Source organism: Garra rufa, chromosome 4, assembly GCF_049309525.1.
Source record: "Garra rufa chromosome 4, GarRuf1.0, whole genome shotgun sequence".
NCBI lineage: Eukaryota > Metazoa > Chordata > Actinopteri > Cypriniformes > Cyprinidae > Garra > Garra rufa.
In genome coordinates this window covers 45249739-45267600 of record NC_133364.1, presented here as the reverse complement: position 1 = coordinate 45267600, position 17862 = coordinate 45249739, and the positions used below count along the sequence as shown (strand labels likewise).

Sequence of the window (17862 nt, the reverse complement as noted above, 5' to 3'; positions counted from 1 at the left end):
ATATTAAAAAAATATTTAAAGATTTAGTTTTAATCAAAATTTTGTAGAAAGGGTTTAAGTATTTGTAATTGTTTAATGATTTTAATAATTTTTTGCTCATGTAATTTTTGAATCTGTGCTCTGGATTTAAACTATAGTTTTTGCTGACATACCAGCTTTGAGTTGAGGATTATTATCTGCTTCACGAAGCCAATGCTGAGTCTGACACGTCTCACCTTTATGACGCGGTCAATAGTGTCCTCCAGCGTTAAATGATGTTGGATCATCAGATACGCCAGAAAGAGTGCTGGAGAGCTTCTGGCATCATCTGTACAGTAACACCTTATCTGAGGAAATAAAGACAAGACACTCAAAACAAACTCATTCCTAGACACTTTGTCACTATAGCATACTTGATAAAGTGATAGATGATAAATAGTGTGTGTGTTTCAGCTCTGGTTTACTCAGGGCCTTATGGATGAATTCTGCAGCTGGGAAAAAGGACTTGCTGATGTCAAAGCAGCTTACATCCAGTGCAGCCACACCACAGTAAGTGATGTTCACGTCTCGGTAATATTCCTCTCTTGTACTGATCTCTCCTCCAAGATCTTCCTTACTTGCCGCAGCGTTCAGGATGTGTGTAACACCCATCTTCTCAAGCTTGACTCTGTCCATTGCTGTAAGTCTGCACAAAATCACAACAGCCTAGATTAGGGTGCATCTCAAGACTGAACACTCAAGCTGTAAAACATACAACTGGTGAATATCCACAACCACAAGACGGACTGAAATATTTCTGACATTATGTTTAGGCTGTTCAGAATGAACAAATTAAATGTGTTACAAAAGCTATTCTGTCAAGAGTAGCGAGTAATTTTTTCCTTTTCTTTTGATGTTTAATTAGCATTAAATAACCCAGAGAACAGGAAGTATATTAGGCTGCTGTCACTTTAAAATGAACAGAAATGCATGGATTAATGGAGAGCCCTTTTATCTGCCAACAGTGTGGAAAGAGTTTCACTCAAAAAGGAAGCCTTAAAATTCACATGAGAGTTCACACTGGAGAGAGGCCTCACACATGCAAACAGTGTGGAAACTGTTTCAGTCAAAAAGGAAGCCTTGACAGGCACATGAAAATTCATAATAAAGAGAAGCCTAACAGATCCTCTTACTGTAGAAAGAGTTTCAAACAAAATGTCTAGAACTGAACATTCTAATTCACATTTTAAAGCATTATGTTTTGTCCATAGTACACTTTAAGCTCAGTCCAACACAATATAGCTAGTTGACACAGTAATGCATAAAAGCGCAAAGAATAATATGGATTATGGACAATGCGTTTGCTCTGTCTCCAATGTAAGAACTTCACATTTGTATATCATGAATTGAAAAGAGATCTCACAGGAAGTGCAGTTTTTTGGTTGAAGCACAATAAAGGACATTGTTAGCATTTTTAACATCACCGTTTCGGGTTACAACTACAACCCTTGTTTCCTGAGAAAGGGAAGGAGACACAAGGACATACAGAGACAGGCTCCTCCCTCCGTCGTCTCCACCTTGGACTCTGTTCGTCATCTTCCTCCCGGATGTCCATTCTCCTCCTCCTGTTGTTCCATCAGTGCAAGGATGGACCTTCCAGAAGGGGGATGATATGCCAGGAATATGGACCTGTTTTTGTTTCTGTGTGCCCTTTTTTGGTCCCTTTCCTTTAGTCTAGTTAGTGATTCTGTGCACCTGTGTTCCCCAGTTACCCCATATATTAAAATCAAAGTCTGTGAATTCTGTCTCTGTTGGGTCTCTATCGTCCAATATCTGTGTCTTCCCTGTTCAAGTATTGGAGCAATTTTATTAAGCACTGTCACCCTGCTATAAACCTTATTTCTAACAAATATAGTTGATTTATTTGTTAACAAGCAAGCACATGAACAAATAATATAATGAAGAACATACATTTCCTTAAAAGTATGAGAGTTCACTGGTTTACAAAGCACACTAAAATTCAAAGAAATAATAGACTCACAAAACTGAAGCTAAACGATCCTTGTGTTGAATCTTTTTATAAACTGATCATGAACTTACTAAAGCTGAGTTACTAAAATGAGATGTGTGTGTTTAATAGTTATCCTTGTTCCAACAGGTTAAATGGTTTTTTTTTTTTGCTTTTAGTATGAATGCGTTCATGCCTGCGTTCAAGCCTTACTTTTATCTATAAACTACACTGTAACCGATTTTAGTAATTTGAACAGTATTTTACTGTAATATCTACAGTAAGATACTGTAAAATGTATATACAGTATTTTACTGTAAACTGCAAAGGATTATGGGAAAATATATGATCACTACTGTAATTCTCCACTACTGTAAATCCGTTTACAGTAGTGAACTTGCCCGCGAAAAATTGACCAATGGCAAGGGAGATTTTTTTTTCTCCTGTTGAGAGGAAGTGGCGGTAAAAAGGACAAAAGAGAAATGTTGCATCAATAACTCGACAAAAAGGTTAGTATATTATTTCTGTTTTATGAAAAACTGAACAATTTTAATTTGTTTATTAAACTTAATTAACTTGTTAACAGCAAACTAACAATATTCATCGTGTTTTGCATGTCGGTAGCCTTTTTTTTCTGACTGACGGCCGGGGCGCCGCCATAACGGTGAAAACATGGACTGGTGAGTAAATTAAGGTGACCTATATTAGTCGAAATAAACTTTATTTAAACTGAGAAACACGTTTGTATATTCGGCTGCCCTTTAATGCAAGTTAGTTCGTCTGACGAGCCCTTACTCAAGCTTAACAGCAAACTGAGGTGAAATACTGAGGTAAAGTGCGTTAAGCAACACCACTGGGATTTTAAACTGTATTTTCAAGCCCTTCTTTTGTTTGTTATTTTCAAGTTTCTGGTCTGGATGTCGTCTGTAACGTCGGAGCGCGGAGGTGTATTTTGGATCTTCTTCTGTGAATGACTGCCATAGTATCGACGATAACATGAACTGGTAAGCTAATAATGTCAGTAAGCCGAAGTTGACAAACTTAACGTTAGTCACAGAGCAGCATAATATCTTTTAAACGCTGCCTCTTTATAGCTAGCAAGGTAATTCTCTTCAAATGATGTTTAAGTAAGAAATGTGTGTATGAATGTCGTATGTAACTTTATAGACGGTCCCTTCAGTGACAGACGTGACATAAACAGCGCGCTAACATGAAACACTGAGGTAAAGCCGAAACACCGCGGTTAACTGCATCTTTTGTGTTTTATTTTCAAGTTTGTGGTCTCGTGGTCATGTCGTCTGCATCGGAGGTGTATTAGAGTCTTTTCTGGTGATTGCCGTCGTCGCGGTGCAAACAACAGGTGAGCTTCCCCTTTCATCAATTTAACTAAGTTAATGTTAACGTTACTAAATTAGCCAAATTAGCCACAGGCTGCTGTTCTCCACTGACTTGCAGAACAGGTTAACTTTTTAAAGAGAGTAACGAGCTAGCAATATATTAATATAGCAAGTTTTGCTAATAAATATGATAAATGCTTATTTTATTAAAAATGTAAATTTTATTACTGTACAGTAGTTGTCTTTTCTGATCATAAACTATAGTAACACTAAAAGGGTGTTGTGACACTGTCTGTTACAGGAGATTTCTCCAAGCACTAACTGGATGCTGACCATCAGATGCAGAATCATCTTACAGCCAGCTGTCCATTTTACAAACATGCAGAATCAGGAAACCCAAAACACATTTTGTTTTACATTGCATTTACATTCATGCATTTTTCAGATGCTTTTATCCTAAACAAGTTATATTGTATTTATATTGTTATTTATTGTATTTCGTAAGGTATTCATTTCCTGGGGGGTGTTCCATAAAACAAGTTTACCAAATAAGTCAGGCTTATTTCAGTTAGTCTGACTTATTTTGTGCCAAATCAAGTGACAATAAGTCAGACTAACTGAAATAAGCCTGGCTTATTTGGTAAACTTGTTTTATGGAACACCCCCCTGGGAATGTTTTTTATTACCATGTCTTGTCACATCAAGATTGAGTTTGCATGCGCATTAAAATTATTTCTATTAAACCAGCATTTAAACAGCAAAATGCAGCTGCTTCAGGTGTCTTTACCTTACTGTAACCTTTAAATTCATAATAGCAATCTTACCATCTGTCAAATTTAGATTATTGTTACTGTAAAGCAACAAATAGAGATTTTTTTAATCGTAGTAGGCTTATTATATGCACAGACTTTCTAGGAAACACACGTTTAGAAAGTTTATATGAACAGATTAGTTAGCATTTAGCATGGTCTGTGGCAGACTTTACTAAGTGTCAGGGCAACAAAATTAAATAAACAAGAATGCAATATTAAGTCATTTAAATCATGAAGCAAATATTGTCTTTGTGCTCCATTTAGTAAAAACGGTTTTAAACAAAGCCATGTCTTGCGTCTCTGCACACAGCAGTGTTTAATTACTGAATGAATTTACCTTTTTTAAACACCTTGAATCAGTGATTCACTGGCCCATTCATAAAATTCTTTACAAAAAATTTCAATAAAAAGTTTCTTCAGTTTTTTTTCTTACTACAGCGTTCATATGTAGTATATAATAAAAAAAAAAAAATGCATACAGCATCAAGTTCGACAGTTGAGGCAAATTCTATAAACACTGCTTTAAAAAAATCTTTTTTTTTTCTTGTGCTTGCAGGTTCGTTCAGACAGTCAATCTTTGTGGCAGCAAATGCATTGACAGTCACAGATCAGATGGACTTCTGGAAAGAGGGTGCAAACAGCAAGCATCAGCCTGAATCCCATTCTGCTGTTTCTCATCAGAGAGCTTGTCAACTTTGACTCAAAATTACTAAAATTTAACACAACACAAACTCATTTTTACTGTATGATTTTATTTTATTTACACTACCAGACAAAGCTTTTGAACAGTAAGATTTTAAATGTTTTTAAAGTAGGTCTCTTCTGCTCACTAAGCCTGCATTTATTTGATCCAAAGTACAGCAAAAACAGTACACTTTTGAGCCGTTTTCTTTTTGAATATATTTTAAAATGTCATTAATTCAAAGCTGAATTTTTAGGATCATTACTGCAGTCACATGATCCTTCAGTAATCATTCTAATTATCTGATTTTCTGCTCAAAAACTATTATTATGATGTTGCTGAGATTAATATAATGCTAAAAACAGTGAAGTAGATTTTTTTCAGGTTTCTTTGATGAATAGAAGGTTCAGATAAACAGCATTTATCTGAAATAGAAATAGTTTGTAACATTATGAATGTCTTTATCATCACTTTTAATCAATTTAAGTCATCCTTGCTAAATAATATCTTTCTATTCATCAAAGAATCCTGAAAAATTTAAAAATTAAATAAAATATGTTTATCAGCATACTAGAATGATATCTGAAGGATCATGTGATACTGAAGACGAGTAATGATGCTGAAAATTTAGCTTTGATCAAAGGAATAAATTAAATTGTAAAATATATTCAAATAGCAGTTCATTTATATAATTTATCACAATTGTATTGCTTTTGCTGTAATTTGGATCAAATTAATGCAGGCTTGGTGTGCAGAAGAGAATTCTTTAAAAAAATCTTAGTGTTCAAAAACTTTTGACTGGTAGTGTACTTACTTATTTTTGCTTTTCAGTATGTGTCTGTTTGCCATGATACAAAGTCTCCAGAGGACTGTGGTGATGCCCTTTTTTCTGCTGTATCCTAGAGGTCAACATTTGTAATTTGTACTTTTAAAAAGAAAATGTTCAACAAATAAAAAGAATATTATCAGAACTAATGCTTATGAGTTATTGTGATTTTTATGGGGTTGGGGTGGTAAAAATCTTAAAATACAGTGCTATACGACAATTGGATTGTTTTTACAGGTAAAAAAAGTTTAAAATAAATGAAAATAAACTCTATAGTACTGATACTGTAATTGAAAATACAGTAAAAATACTGTAATTGAAGATACAGTAAAACACTGTAAATGAAATTACAATAAAAATACTGTAAATTAAATTACAGTAAAGGTCTTTTTAGTACTGTAAATGCACTTACAGTAATAATACTGTAAACATTTTTACAGTAACTTACTGGCATCCAGCTGCCAGTAAGTTACTGTAAAATTTACAGCAAACTTTTTACAGTGTGGGTAATTAATAAAGTCATTTGTTTCTTCACCTTTGGAATGAAAATGTAAATGTTTTTTTTATTATTATTATTATTTTTTATAAATGTTTCATATCATGTTAAATGCATGTTTGAGGATTCAGATGCCCCCACATTTTTGAAAGGTGGTTGTTTTGGAAGTGGTAAAAAATATATCCTGGAATCCTCTTAGGGAGTGTGTTTAGCATAACATTCACATGCTTTACATTTTCAGTCATTTATCTTTATCTTTATCTTAGTCTTTTTGGTACAAACAAAGCAAAAACAAAACATTTTTGGTGGGTCACACTGTGGCCTCGAGCTTCTCCCTTGCTGACAAAGGTCTAAATAAATAAATGTCTTAGTAAATAAGTAAATAAATGTAAACATAATGCATAAATAAATATGAAATTAACTAAATATTAAATGAACATGGAAAGAAACAATTGTGTACATGAACATTGTCAGAAATACATAAATGAAAGAATAAATGAATGCATTTTGGAAAAATAAAATAATTCATAAATAATTAATATTATAAATATAAATATCACAATTTGTAAATTTTTGTAAAATAATATTTTTATCATTTCATTCTTTATATATATATTTTAATGTGTATTTCACCAAGAAAAAAAACTCTTAATACCATTGGCATAAGTTTTATAGTTCATATGTGTTTCCCTGTAAATATCAGTGCACTTTTTGGATTGTAGACACAGAAGCGCGTGAACGGGACTTTTATTTTTGATCTGGTGGTGTGACGTCATATGGCTGCGGCGCGCTCCTGCATCAGTGAATGCTTTCAGCTGAAGAAAGGTTTGTAGTCTTAATCATTTAAAGTGTTTAAATTCATGCGCGTTCAGTCTATTTTATATGGTTTACAGGCGATTTAAACTTTATAATTATTGCGTGTAATATTGTAATATTTGATCTAATAATGAACGTTATTTTGAGAGAGTAAAGCTAATCCACAGATCAGTCTGGTTTCTCTCTCTGTTAGTGATTCAGATCAGAAACACGAATTACAAACTCCGAGTCAATTGAATCGGTTGATTCACAAAATGATTCACTGTTTCGAATCGCCGCTCGCTGAGAGACCTGCTGCTCAAAACAGTGTCAATACAACGAGAACAAACTCAAACATGAGTAATGACAACTTTGACAAACAACTGCAAATGTTTTTGTTGTTGTGATGACAATCTTAAAATACAATAGCAATTTTTAAAGTGTGTAATCGATTAAATGCAATATACTAATCATTAAATGTTAATCAAAATGGAATAGTAAGTTAAAAGGTTTGAGTGTTTGTTAAATCAAATCATTTAAGTCCAATAACTATCACTCTGATTCCCTTACTAGTGCACTGACTACTGGGGCCCGTTTCAGAAAGGAGGTTAAGTGAAAACTCTGAGTATGTCAACCCTGAAATAAGGGAAACTCTGGGTTTTCCGTTTCAGAATGGGAGGTTTAACAAACTTGAGAAAGCAGGGTAAGTCAAGCCTGTTTCTGAAAGAGAGGTAACTTATACTCAGAGTCAGTTACCTTGGTAACTTACTCTGTGAATCAAACCTGGTCAGGAGCAGGTTTTATTCTGTAAACCCAGAGTTTCTTTCGGTCTCCTCCCCCTTTTTAAAGTGTAAGTGATGTTTAAATACATCATTCATTCATTTATGCTTCAAAAATGCTTTTCTTAGTGAGTGTTTTGGAATGTAAATTTTGTGCATTTTACTTAAAACAAGAAAAATAATCTTAATGCAAATGGAAACAAGATTATTTTTCTTACCCAATTGGCAGATAATATGCAAAATAAGAAAAATACACTTACAAAGATTAAATAAACACCTTTTAAAAAAATAAAATTATTGAAATAAAGTGCAAAAACAGTAATTTTACAGAGATTTTCATTAAAGGTTTTACAGAAAGAAAAAAAAAACATTATTTTACAGATTTTTTCCTTGTTTCAATTAGGATATATTACTTTAATTTTATGGTTTTTGTTTGGCAGCTGTAGCTGCCAGTCGTTTAACCGTTGTTGTTTTTTTTTGTTTTTTTTTTACAGTGTAAAACCCTTATTTGACAGATTTTACCTAGATTATTACAATGAAAGCACTAAATGTTCTACAGAGAAACACTGTTAATTTACAAATCATTACAATAAAAAAAAACTTCAATAAAGAGTCAAAGCATGCTCAAGGTGAAAAATAAACAGTTTTATTTAAAAGACAAAATACAAAGTCTGCACAAATGCCATATTAAATTTACATTTTACATTTAAGCTCCTTTTTTAGGAAATACAGCACAATTACATTTAAAATACTGTGATGATGAAGAACATGGAACAGTTTAATCAAAATGTTTAATTAAATATATATTCCACTTAAGACAACTTCACATCCAGAGAAAATATTGCCTGCTAATTCACTCACCCCCATGTAATCCAAGATGTTCATGTCTTTCTTTCTTCAAGTCAAAAAGAAATTAAAGTTTTTGAGGAAAACATTCCAGGATTTTTCTCCATATGGTGGACTACAATGAGAGCCAATGGGTTGAAGGTTCAAATTTCAGTTTCAATACAGCTTTCAAAGGTCTTTACAAGTTTCCAGTGACCCTTATTCCTGGGCTGGGATCATGTAGAGTCCTTTGAAGCTGCACTGAAACAGAAAGTTTGCCTGTTAGCTCCCATCGAATTATGGAGAAAAGTCCTGGAATTCCTCAAAAACCTTTTTGACAGAAAAAAGAAAGACATTTTTCTTAGAAATGTATCTTGATTTAAGAATCTTTAGATTTTTTTAAATTGGAAACAACAAGACAATAATACTTAGTAAGAAAAGCATTTTTAGGTGCATTAATTCATTGCACATATTTTCATCATGCAGACACTGTCAAAGTGGCAAAAAAAATAAAAATAAATAATAATATATATATATATATATATATATAAAACCACCACCACAGCCATCTTTTTTGCCTAAATGCACGAATGCAACTTTTATTCTTTTTCATGTTGGATTTTAACATTCTTCCAGTACTTCCATCTCCTCTTCATCTGAGCCTTCTTGCTGTTGGCTGAGTAGGCGTCAAATGTTCATTTCATTACTCTAATTAAGAAATGCAACTGTTTGGATTAGAGAACATTTAATTATGTGAAAAGAGCATTAGACTATGTGGAAAAAGCTGCTGCAAATTGAAATAGACACAGAATTATATTTTAGTGTCAAATATTAGTAAAGTCATGTAGCCTACACCCATCAACCCTTTATGCTTAAAGCTTTACCTGGTTGAATTATGTTTTACTTAATGTTTAGCTGTTTCATTCTTCTTATTATTTTTTTTATTTTATTTTATTTTTTTGCCTGTGGGATACCATGAAAATGAATAGTTCATTAACTTACTGTTCTGCCAGTTTTTACCTTTGATATTCAAATTATTAATAATTAAATTATTATATTCTTAATAATTATTAAGAATTAAAGTTAAGCATTGGCTCGAAGTATGCAGAGGTCTTTTTGGCGGGAGCTGTTGCCATGGTGAATCATAATTTCGGAGCTCCATTGATCAGGGCTTTTCATAGTCATGGTGCAAGCACTAAACTCAGAGTAAACCTACTCAGAGTGGATTGAACTAACTTAGTTCAGCTGTTCTGAAACCAAAAACTCCCATCTCAGGGTAAGTCAATTCAGAGTTCAAGTTTAAACTCAGAGTTGGTTGAACCTCCTTATTGAAACAGGCCCCAGAACTAGAGCTGATTGAGATGCACACAGAGATTTCTTTTTATATATATATTTCTGTTAATTACTCTCATCTTAAACAGGGCGTTTCCAAACAGAAAAAAACTCCTGCTGAAGCAACTGAGATCCACGTGACACTATTATCAAGATGGCGTTTATTAAAGAGGAGAGTGAAGACATAAAGATTGAGGAAACATTCAGAGTCAAGCGTGAAGATACTGAGGAACAAACAGGTTGGTTTTCATTCTCAAAGCTGGACTATGCTATGAACTGTCCTGTACATCTTCTCAATTCATTTGTCTTTGGCAGGTATTTTTCTACACTGTTGTCCTCCTGCAGCTTTCTTTTTTGAAAGAATTTCAGCTTCATTTTTTTCTTAAAGTTCTTCTAGTGCTCTGATTTAAGAAAAGCATTTGTAGACTTGTGTCTCATTTAATATGTAAATGTTATAAGGTGCACCGCTAGGATTGAGTAACATTTTTCAAATGAAATGGTTAAATAAAAATTTTGCATGTGGTCTAACTTGCTCTGATGTGATGATGAAGTATGCAAAATAAAGTCTAGTGACAGCCATCACTTTCACTCGACTAGTGCTGCCCCCTTAATAGTTTACTGAATGTTAGTCGTCGAGAAGAGGATTAGTCGACTAAAATTTTGTTATTTGGTCAGTCACAGTAAAAATGGTCCATGTCAATGATGAACAGATTATTAACAGCTGGTCCTTGAGGTCGGCCTAATAACGGTATATCGGGCAGGAAATAAATACATTTGCCTATCATTCATCAATCTCACATATGAATTATTATTAAATATCTTGGGTCAAGTGGGGCTAAAGGAACAAAAGTGGAGTTAATCCGAGATGTCAGCACCGCTGTTTATTTCCAACATTTTCATATCAAGCTATCAACTACCATCGACATTTCAGACATTTAAAACAGTTTTAATGGCAAAACTCATTTTCAGACACCAGCAAATTAACGTCTGAATTAACGTACGATTGCGGCCCGATGGGAATTATGGTCAAGGCAGATTTGTATTACACACAATGCTAAAGACTGCTTGATGAAGAACTTAAATAATATATGATTAAAATCAAGTATTTATTTGTTTTCAGTTTTATGTCCTCCATGTGCTTTTGTCATACTTTTCATATAACTCATATAACTGTGATTTCTTGATTGTGAGCTCCCTCTGTTGCTTTGGCTAAAAGGGTAACAGTACAGTGAGACTCAACACCTCTTGAAGTTACTTAGTGGATATAGGATGTAGTTGTATGTTAGTTGAAACTTTACATGTTTGAATGTTTTGATGTCTGTTGTTTTTTGTCATTAAACTGTTAACTATTATTTTACTTTTTTCACCTTAGACCTGAGGGCACTGAAAGAGGAGAGTGAAGTACTGAATGAAATGGAAGAGAAAGATCATGATTTCATAAATGAAGAAAAATCTTTTAGATGTTCACTGACTGAAAACCCTCTCTTAAGAAAAAGGACCAAAAAGACCGGAAGTTTTTTCATCTGTCAACAGTGTGGAAAGTGTTTTGGTTATAAAAAAAATCTTAAAACACATGTTAGGAGTCACGTTGGAGAGAATCCCTACACATGCCCTGAGTGTGGACAGAGTTTCCATCAAAAACAACTCTTTGAAGACCATATGATAATTCACACTGAGCAACCCTACACATGCCCTCAGTGTGGAAAGAAGTTTAATTATAAACGACGATTTGAAGAACACTTAAGAGTTCACACTGGAGAGAAGCCTTTCACCTGCCAGCAATGTGGAAGAAGTTTCAGCCATAAAGGAAACCTTAACAGACACACAAAAGTTCACACTAGAGAGAAGCCCTGCACCTGCCAACAGTGTGGAAGAAGTTTTACTAAAAAAAAAAGCTTTACCAGACACATGAGAATTCACAATGGAGATCAGTCTTACACGTGTGATCAGTGTGGAAAGAGGTTTAATCATAAACAAAGCCTTGAAAACCACATAAGAATTCACATTGGAGAGAAGCCTTTCAGCTGCCAGCAATGTGGAAGAAGTTTCAACCAAAAAGGAATCCTTAACAGACACATGAGAGTTCACTCTGGAGAGAAGCCATTTATATGTGGTCACTGTGGAAAGAGTTTCAGAAATAAAGCAGCGCTTCAATACCACATGAGGTTTCACACATGAGAGATCTGTATGTTTATGTTATCAGTGTGACAGTCATGAAATAACACCAGAGAGAAGTCTTTGCTGTGCCATCACTGTGGAAAGACTTGCAGGAACAAGACAATCTTGAGGTTTACAGAAACACCTCTGATAAGTTTCAAAATATCTGAGCAGCAAAATGTGTTTTTGTTGATTGGATCACAAGTAGACTGTATCTGTATCACAGTTTCTTTTGACCACTTCTCTCCCCATTTTGTCAAGGGGAGGTTAAATGCATGGGATCTTTCAGATCTTTTGATCAAATAATAATAAAAAAAAAGAGTAAGTCAAGAGAAAATGACCAAAGAGGGAAAAGAAATAAAGAAGAAGACTTAGTAAGCAGTGCTGGTGATAGTGAAAGGGAATCAATAAATTGAGAACGGGAGAAATTAAAAATTGTAGTGCAATTTACAGAGGAGTAATTGCATGAATAAAAGAGTTGAAACAAACAGATGAGATCAAGTGTAAAAAAGTGCTTGAAGATGGAGCATTGATGGTAATGTAATAGTAAAGAGCAGAGGAATAGTGATAAAATGAAAATGGTATGTAAGCAATGATTCAAAGTTCCAGTCAAATAGGAAATAAAATATGGAGGTGTGGAGTAATAACTGGGGTCCCATTAAGTGTGAACATGGGAAATGTAGAAGGAAATGTAATAGAAGCCGAATACTTACAGATGACTAGAGAGTGTTTTGTTTTCTCACCTGAGCTCTTTCTGTCTGTCATGTTTGTCTTAAACCCATGCCATCTCTGTTGCTGTAGGTACATTTGATTTCATAATGGACTCTTCAATGGTAAGCAACATGAGTAATTTTTCATCAGTAAGGTTCAGTAAAATATCACCACACCAGAGCAACTCAATCTCAGTGTCAGGAGCATTGTGATGCTGCACCAGAGCTACTGAAGGACTGAATTACCTCTGCTCCTGTAATTTATATCAGGACTGTCGTGATGTAATTGTATTTCAAGAACTTTTGTAGCCATACGAAGAGAATAAACTGGTTTTATAAGTGAAGCTGGTAATGCTGTTTTTGAATTAGTTTATACATTATCTGCTGACATCTTGATAGATTTAATAGTCTTTTATTTGCAGTTTATTTCAGTGTTACTCTACACTAAGTAGAGCAGATTATCTAAACAGTAACGCTCACTTTATCAAGACATTCAAATGGCAGACTAGGGCTTGGTTTCAACCAGACCCCGAGACAATGGAGGCACAGTTTTATCATTTATATCAGATAAACTGAGCAGCACGTCGAAACACACCACAAGCACTCACGGTCGTTAATTGTAATAATCTATCGGCGTTACATCCTCTATTATTTTTATCTACAGCCAAATGTGCTTCATGGCCCCTTTCCGTGTGTGTTACTTCTCTATAAAGAATACATTGATACTTTGCTAAACCAATGCACAAAAAAACAACACTGCAAATATACCTGATTGTTCAAACCAAGTTTGTTCCAAAACTTAATACTTTGCGAACACAGTACCAATCTGGGACATTACATTTTTTAACATTTTTAAATAAGTCTTTTGTGCTAAATGCATGCCTGCATTTGTTTGATCAAAAATAAAAAGGTAATATTGAGGAATATATAACATATTTAAAATAAAGCTTTTCTATTTTAATATACATTAAAATATAATATTAATACAGAAATACATTTTTGTAATCAAAGCTGAATATTCATCAGTCATTAAAGTCTTCAGTATCAAGTCATGCTTCAGAATCATTTGAATATGATGTATTATCAATGTTAGAAACAGTTTGTCAGAAACACAGACTCAGGAGAATGTTGAGTGAAGTGGATGATAAAGTTTGTAACACTCTGCCTTATCAGCCGAGTTACTAGACTAAAATGGGGTCAGATTTAACTGAGAGAGATGACTGATGGTTAAAAGAATGAGACATAAAAGAAGATTGGTTTAAATAGATTTGGTGTATTTACAAGGTTCACATAAAAGACTTTAAAACAACATGATAAAACCAGGTAAACTCTTTCTGTTAAAGAATACAGTTTGTTTGTCCAATGTGAGTGTCAGCCAGTGTATGTCCACAGAAAGTGTAATCCAAAGTTTGTAGATGGTTTCTGGAAAGGTGAGCTCTAAAATGAGCAACTCCTCAATCCAGGTAAGTTTAGTGACTGTCCTTTGTTTGTCATGCCGCTCTCTTATGTAGTACTTCCTGCTTCCTATGATGTTTCTGGTCACGTAAAAGCCCACCCATCCATTTATTAAAGACATACACACTTAAAATGTTAAGAGGAATAAAATGGACTAAAAACATGTAAAACACTTAAAACTCTATAAATAGCAAATAATAATAAATAGAGTGCTAAAACATGTCTTTTGTGTGACAGTGTCACAAGTTCACTGACAAATGGGTAATTTGTAGATGAAGGAAAAATATAAAAAATAAAATTAATTATAATCCGCAACACAGACATTTTTTACTGCTCATGCCTCCTGAACAACTGTATTGATAGATATCATAAGAAAATAGTAAATGTGAGAAAACATGACTTAACTTTCATTAGTTTACATCTTTACTCTTTTCTGATGCTGACTTACTGCTGACGTGATTGTGCTGTACTGCTGCTGCTGTTGTGGTGGTAGGTGACGATGTCACAGTCAGGTGAGGCAGCCACTTTGAAGATGGTAGGTGATGATGGCAAAAATTCAGCTATAATGACAGGTGATGTAGCAGTTGGATAAGCAGTTGGACCACCTCAAGTGGTCAATACTGATTTTTGGCAAAATGATCCTTGTCTCATCTTTTAGATCAGTATTCTTGCCTTCAATGTTTTTAATGGGATTCTACGAATCCAATAAAATCCTACAGGACAAAGTGAAATTCCATTAAAATGAATCAGAATGTCCAATAGGATTCTAAGAACCCAATAAAATCCTACAGGACAAAGTGAAATTCCATTAAAATAAATCGAAATTCCAATAGGATTCTAAGGATCCACTGAAATTTGAATAGGATTTTTTGACAAGGAAACCCAGCTAAAGCTGAGGCTGGTTGGCTGGTTTTACCTGGTTAACCAGCCTGGTTTTAGCTGGTCATAGCTTGTCAGCAGGCTGGTTTTAGAGAGGTTTTGGCCAGGCTGGGTGACCAACTAAAACCAGCTATTTCCAGCTTAAACCAGCCAACCAGCCTAGGCTGGTATTGGCTGTTTTTTCAGCAGGGAGATCTACTTTCCTGCAGAGTTTAGCTCCATCTTTGATCAAACTCACCCACCTGAGATTTTCTAATCATCCTGAAGACATTGATCAGCATGCTCAGCTGTGTTTGATTAAGGTTAGAACTAAACTCTGCAGGATAGTGGATCTTGTGAGCCAGATTTGAGCATCGCTGGCCTATATAAAACAACAGATTCTGAATAGGTCTCTTTCGGTTTGATCCATTCCAGTTTAATTGAGTGGCTAAAGAATGACCAGTCAATGTTGTTTGTATTCTCCTAGTTGCATTACAGAGCTGCCTACACAAAACCTGCATGGATCCAAAGGATACAAAAGTTGATCTGGGCCTGAACAGGCTGGACCACACTTGGGATGCTGGTAGACCAGCTTTTGTTGTCTTTTGGGTGATGTTACGATCTCTGTAAAACTTGTGTACATTACAAATCACATTTCTTTTGATTTATTTTTTTTTTTCTTTTAAAATGAGCTTTATTTTGCTTGAGAACAGAATGAAAATGCTGGTTTACTAGCTAGACCAGTGGTCATTAATCTCAGTTTGCTTGCCCTAAATGGCAAAAGGTTGGGTATTTTTGTTTTAATGCCATTATACCAATTATGTTTATTTTAAAATGCTCTTAAACTGCAAATTACTGCTAAATGTAGTTGGGGAAAAAGTTTTGTGACCAAATTGGTTTGAACAAACAGGTATATTTGCAGTGTTGTTGTTTTTTCTTGCATTGTTTTAGCAAAGTATCAATGCATTTTACGTTTAATGTTGCTTGGTGTCTTTATAGAGAAGTAACGCAGACGAGAAGGGCTTCTATTTAGTGCTCTAGATAAAAATAATAGAGGGAGTAATGCTAATAGATCATTACAAATAACGTCCATGAGCGCTTGTGGTGTGTTTTGATGTGCTGCTCAATTTACCTAGAAATGATAAAATGGTGCCTCCATTGTCTCGGGGTCTGGCTGAAAAGCAATGGTCTGAAATCGACTGCAAATAAAAGACTATTAAATCTATTAAGATGTCAGCAGATAATGAATAAACTCAAAAACAGCATTACCAGCTTCACTTATAAAACCAGTTTATTCTCTTCGTATGGCTACAAAAGTTCTTAAAATATGAATACATCATGGCAGTCCTGATATAAATTGCAGGAGCAGAGGTAATTCAGTCCTTCACAATGCTCCTGACACCGAGAATGATTCACTCTGGTGTGGTGGTATTTTACTGGACCTTGCTGGTGAAAAATTACCCATGTTGCTTACCATTGAAGACTCCATTATGAAACCAAATGAGTGAAAGAGCTCAGGTGAGAACACAATACTCTCTAGTCATCTGTAAGTATTCGGCTTTTTACATTTCCTCCTATATTCCTGTGTTCACACTTAATGGGACCCCAGTTATTACTCCACACCTCCATATTTTATTACCTATTTGATTGGAACTTAGAATCATTGCTCACATACCATTTTCATTTTTTTTTCACTTTATTCCTCTGCTCTTTACTGTTACATATTACCACCAATGCTCCATCCATTAATGCAATTACACTTTTAACTTTTGTCTTGTTTCTGCAAGTCTTTAAACAGTGCTGGCACAGCAAAGACAAAGACTTCTCTCTGGTGTTATTATGACTCATGTCACACTGATACCTTAAAAATACAGTTCTCTCATGTGTGAAACCTCATGTGGCATTTAAGTGCTGCTTTATATCTGAAACTCTTTCCGCAGTGACCACATACAAATGGTTTCTCTCCAGAGTGAACTCTCATGTGTCTGTTAAGGGATCCCTTTTGGTTGAAACTTCTTGCACATTGCTGGCAGGTGAAAGGCTTCTCTCCAGTGTGAACTCTTATGTGCTCTTCAAAGTGTTGTTTATAATTAAACCTCTTTCCACACTCAGAGCATGAGTAGGGTTTCTCTCTGTGAGTTCTCAAATGGACTTCAAGGTTTTCTTGTTGATCAAAACTCTTTTCACACTGAACACATTTGTAAGGCTGCTCTCCATTGTGAATTTTCATGTGTTTGTTGAGGCTTCCTTTTAGAGTGAAACTTACTCCACACTGTTGGCAGGTATAAGGCTTCTCTCCAGTGTGAATTAAAATATGTCTTTCAAGGTTTGGTTTACGATTAAAACTCTTTCCACATTGTTGGCAGGCATAAGGTTTCTCTCCTGTGTGAACTCTCATGTGGACTGCAAGCTGTCCAGATCGAGTAAAACTCTTTCCACACTGTTGGCAGGTGTAAGGTTTCTCTCCAGTGTGAATTCTCATGTGGACTCCAAGGTTCCCAGGTTGAGTGAAACCCTTTCCACACTGAGGGCAGGCATACGGTTTCTCTCCTGTGTGAACTCTCATATGTCTTTTAATACTTTCTGTTTGTTTGAAACACTTTCCACACTGTTGGCAGGTGAGATAACTTCTTCCTGTCTTTCGAGTCTTTTTTCTTGAGGAAGTCATTTTAGTCTGTGAACAACTAAAAGATTTTTCTCCTTTTGTGAAATCACGATCTTTCTCTTCCATTTCATTCAGTACTTCACTCTCCTCTTTCAGTGCCATCATATCTAAAGTGAAAAAGATAAGTAAAAGTTAACCCCAGTTTAATGACACAAAACAACAGACAT

At 34.7% G+C, this 17862-nt stretch overlaps 1 protein-coding gene across 1 annotated transcript in view; it reads right to left on the bottom strand.

Annotated features, from left to right (window-relative positions):
• The window catches only part of LOC141332968 (uncharacterized), a 385799-nt gene that overhangs the window by 33757 nt on the left and 334180 nt on the right, over positions 1–17862 (bottom strand). The window contains exon 4 of the mRNA XM_073837926.1: positions 16923–17600. Coding sequence (XP_073694027.1) covers positions 16923–17600 — 678 coding nt within the window. The remainder of the gene's footprint in view (positions 1–16922; positions 17601–17862) is intronic.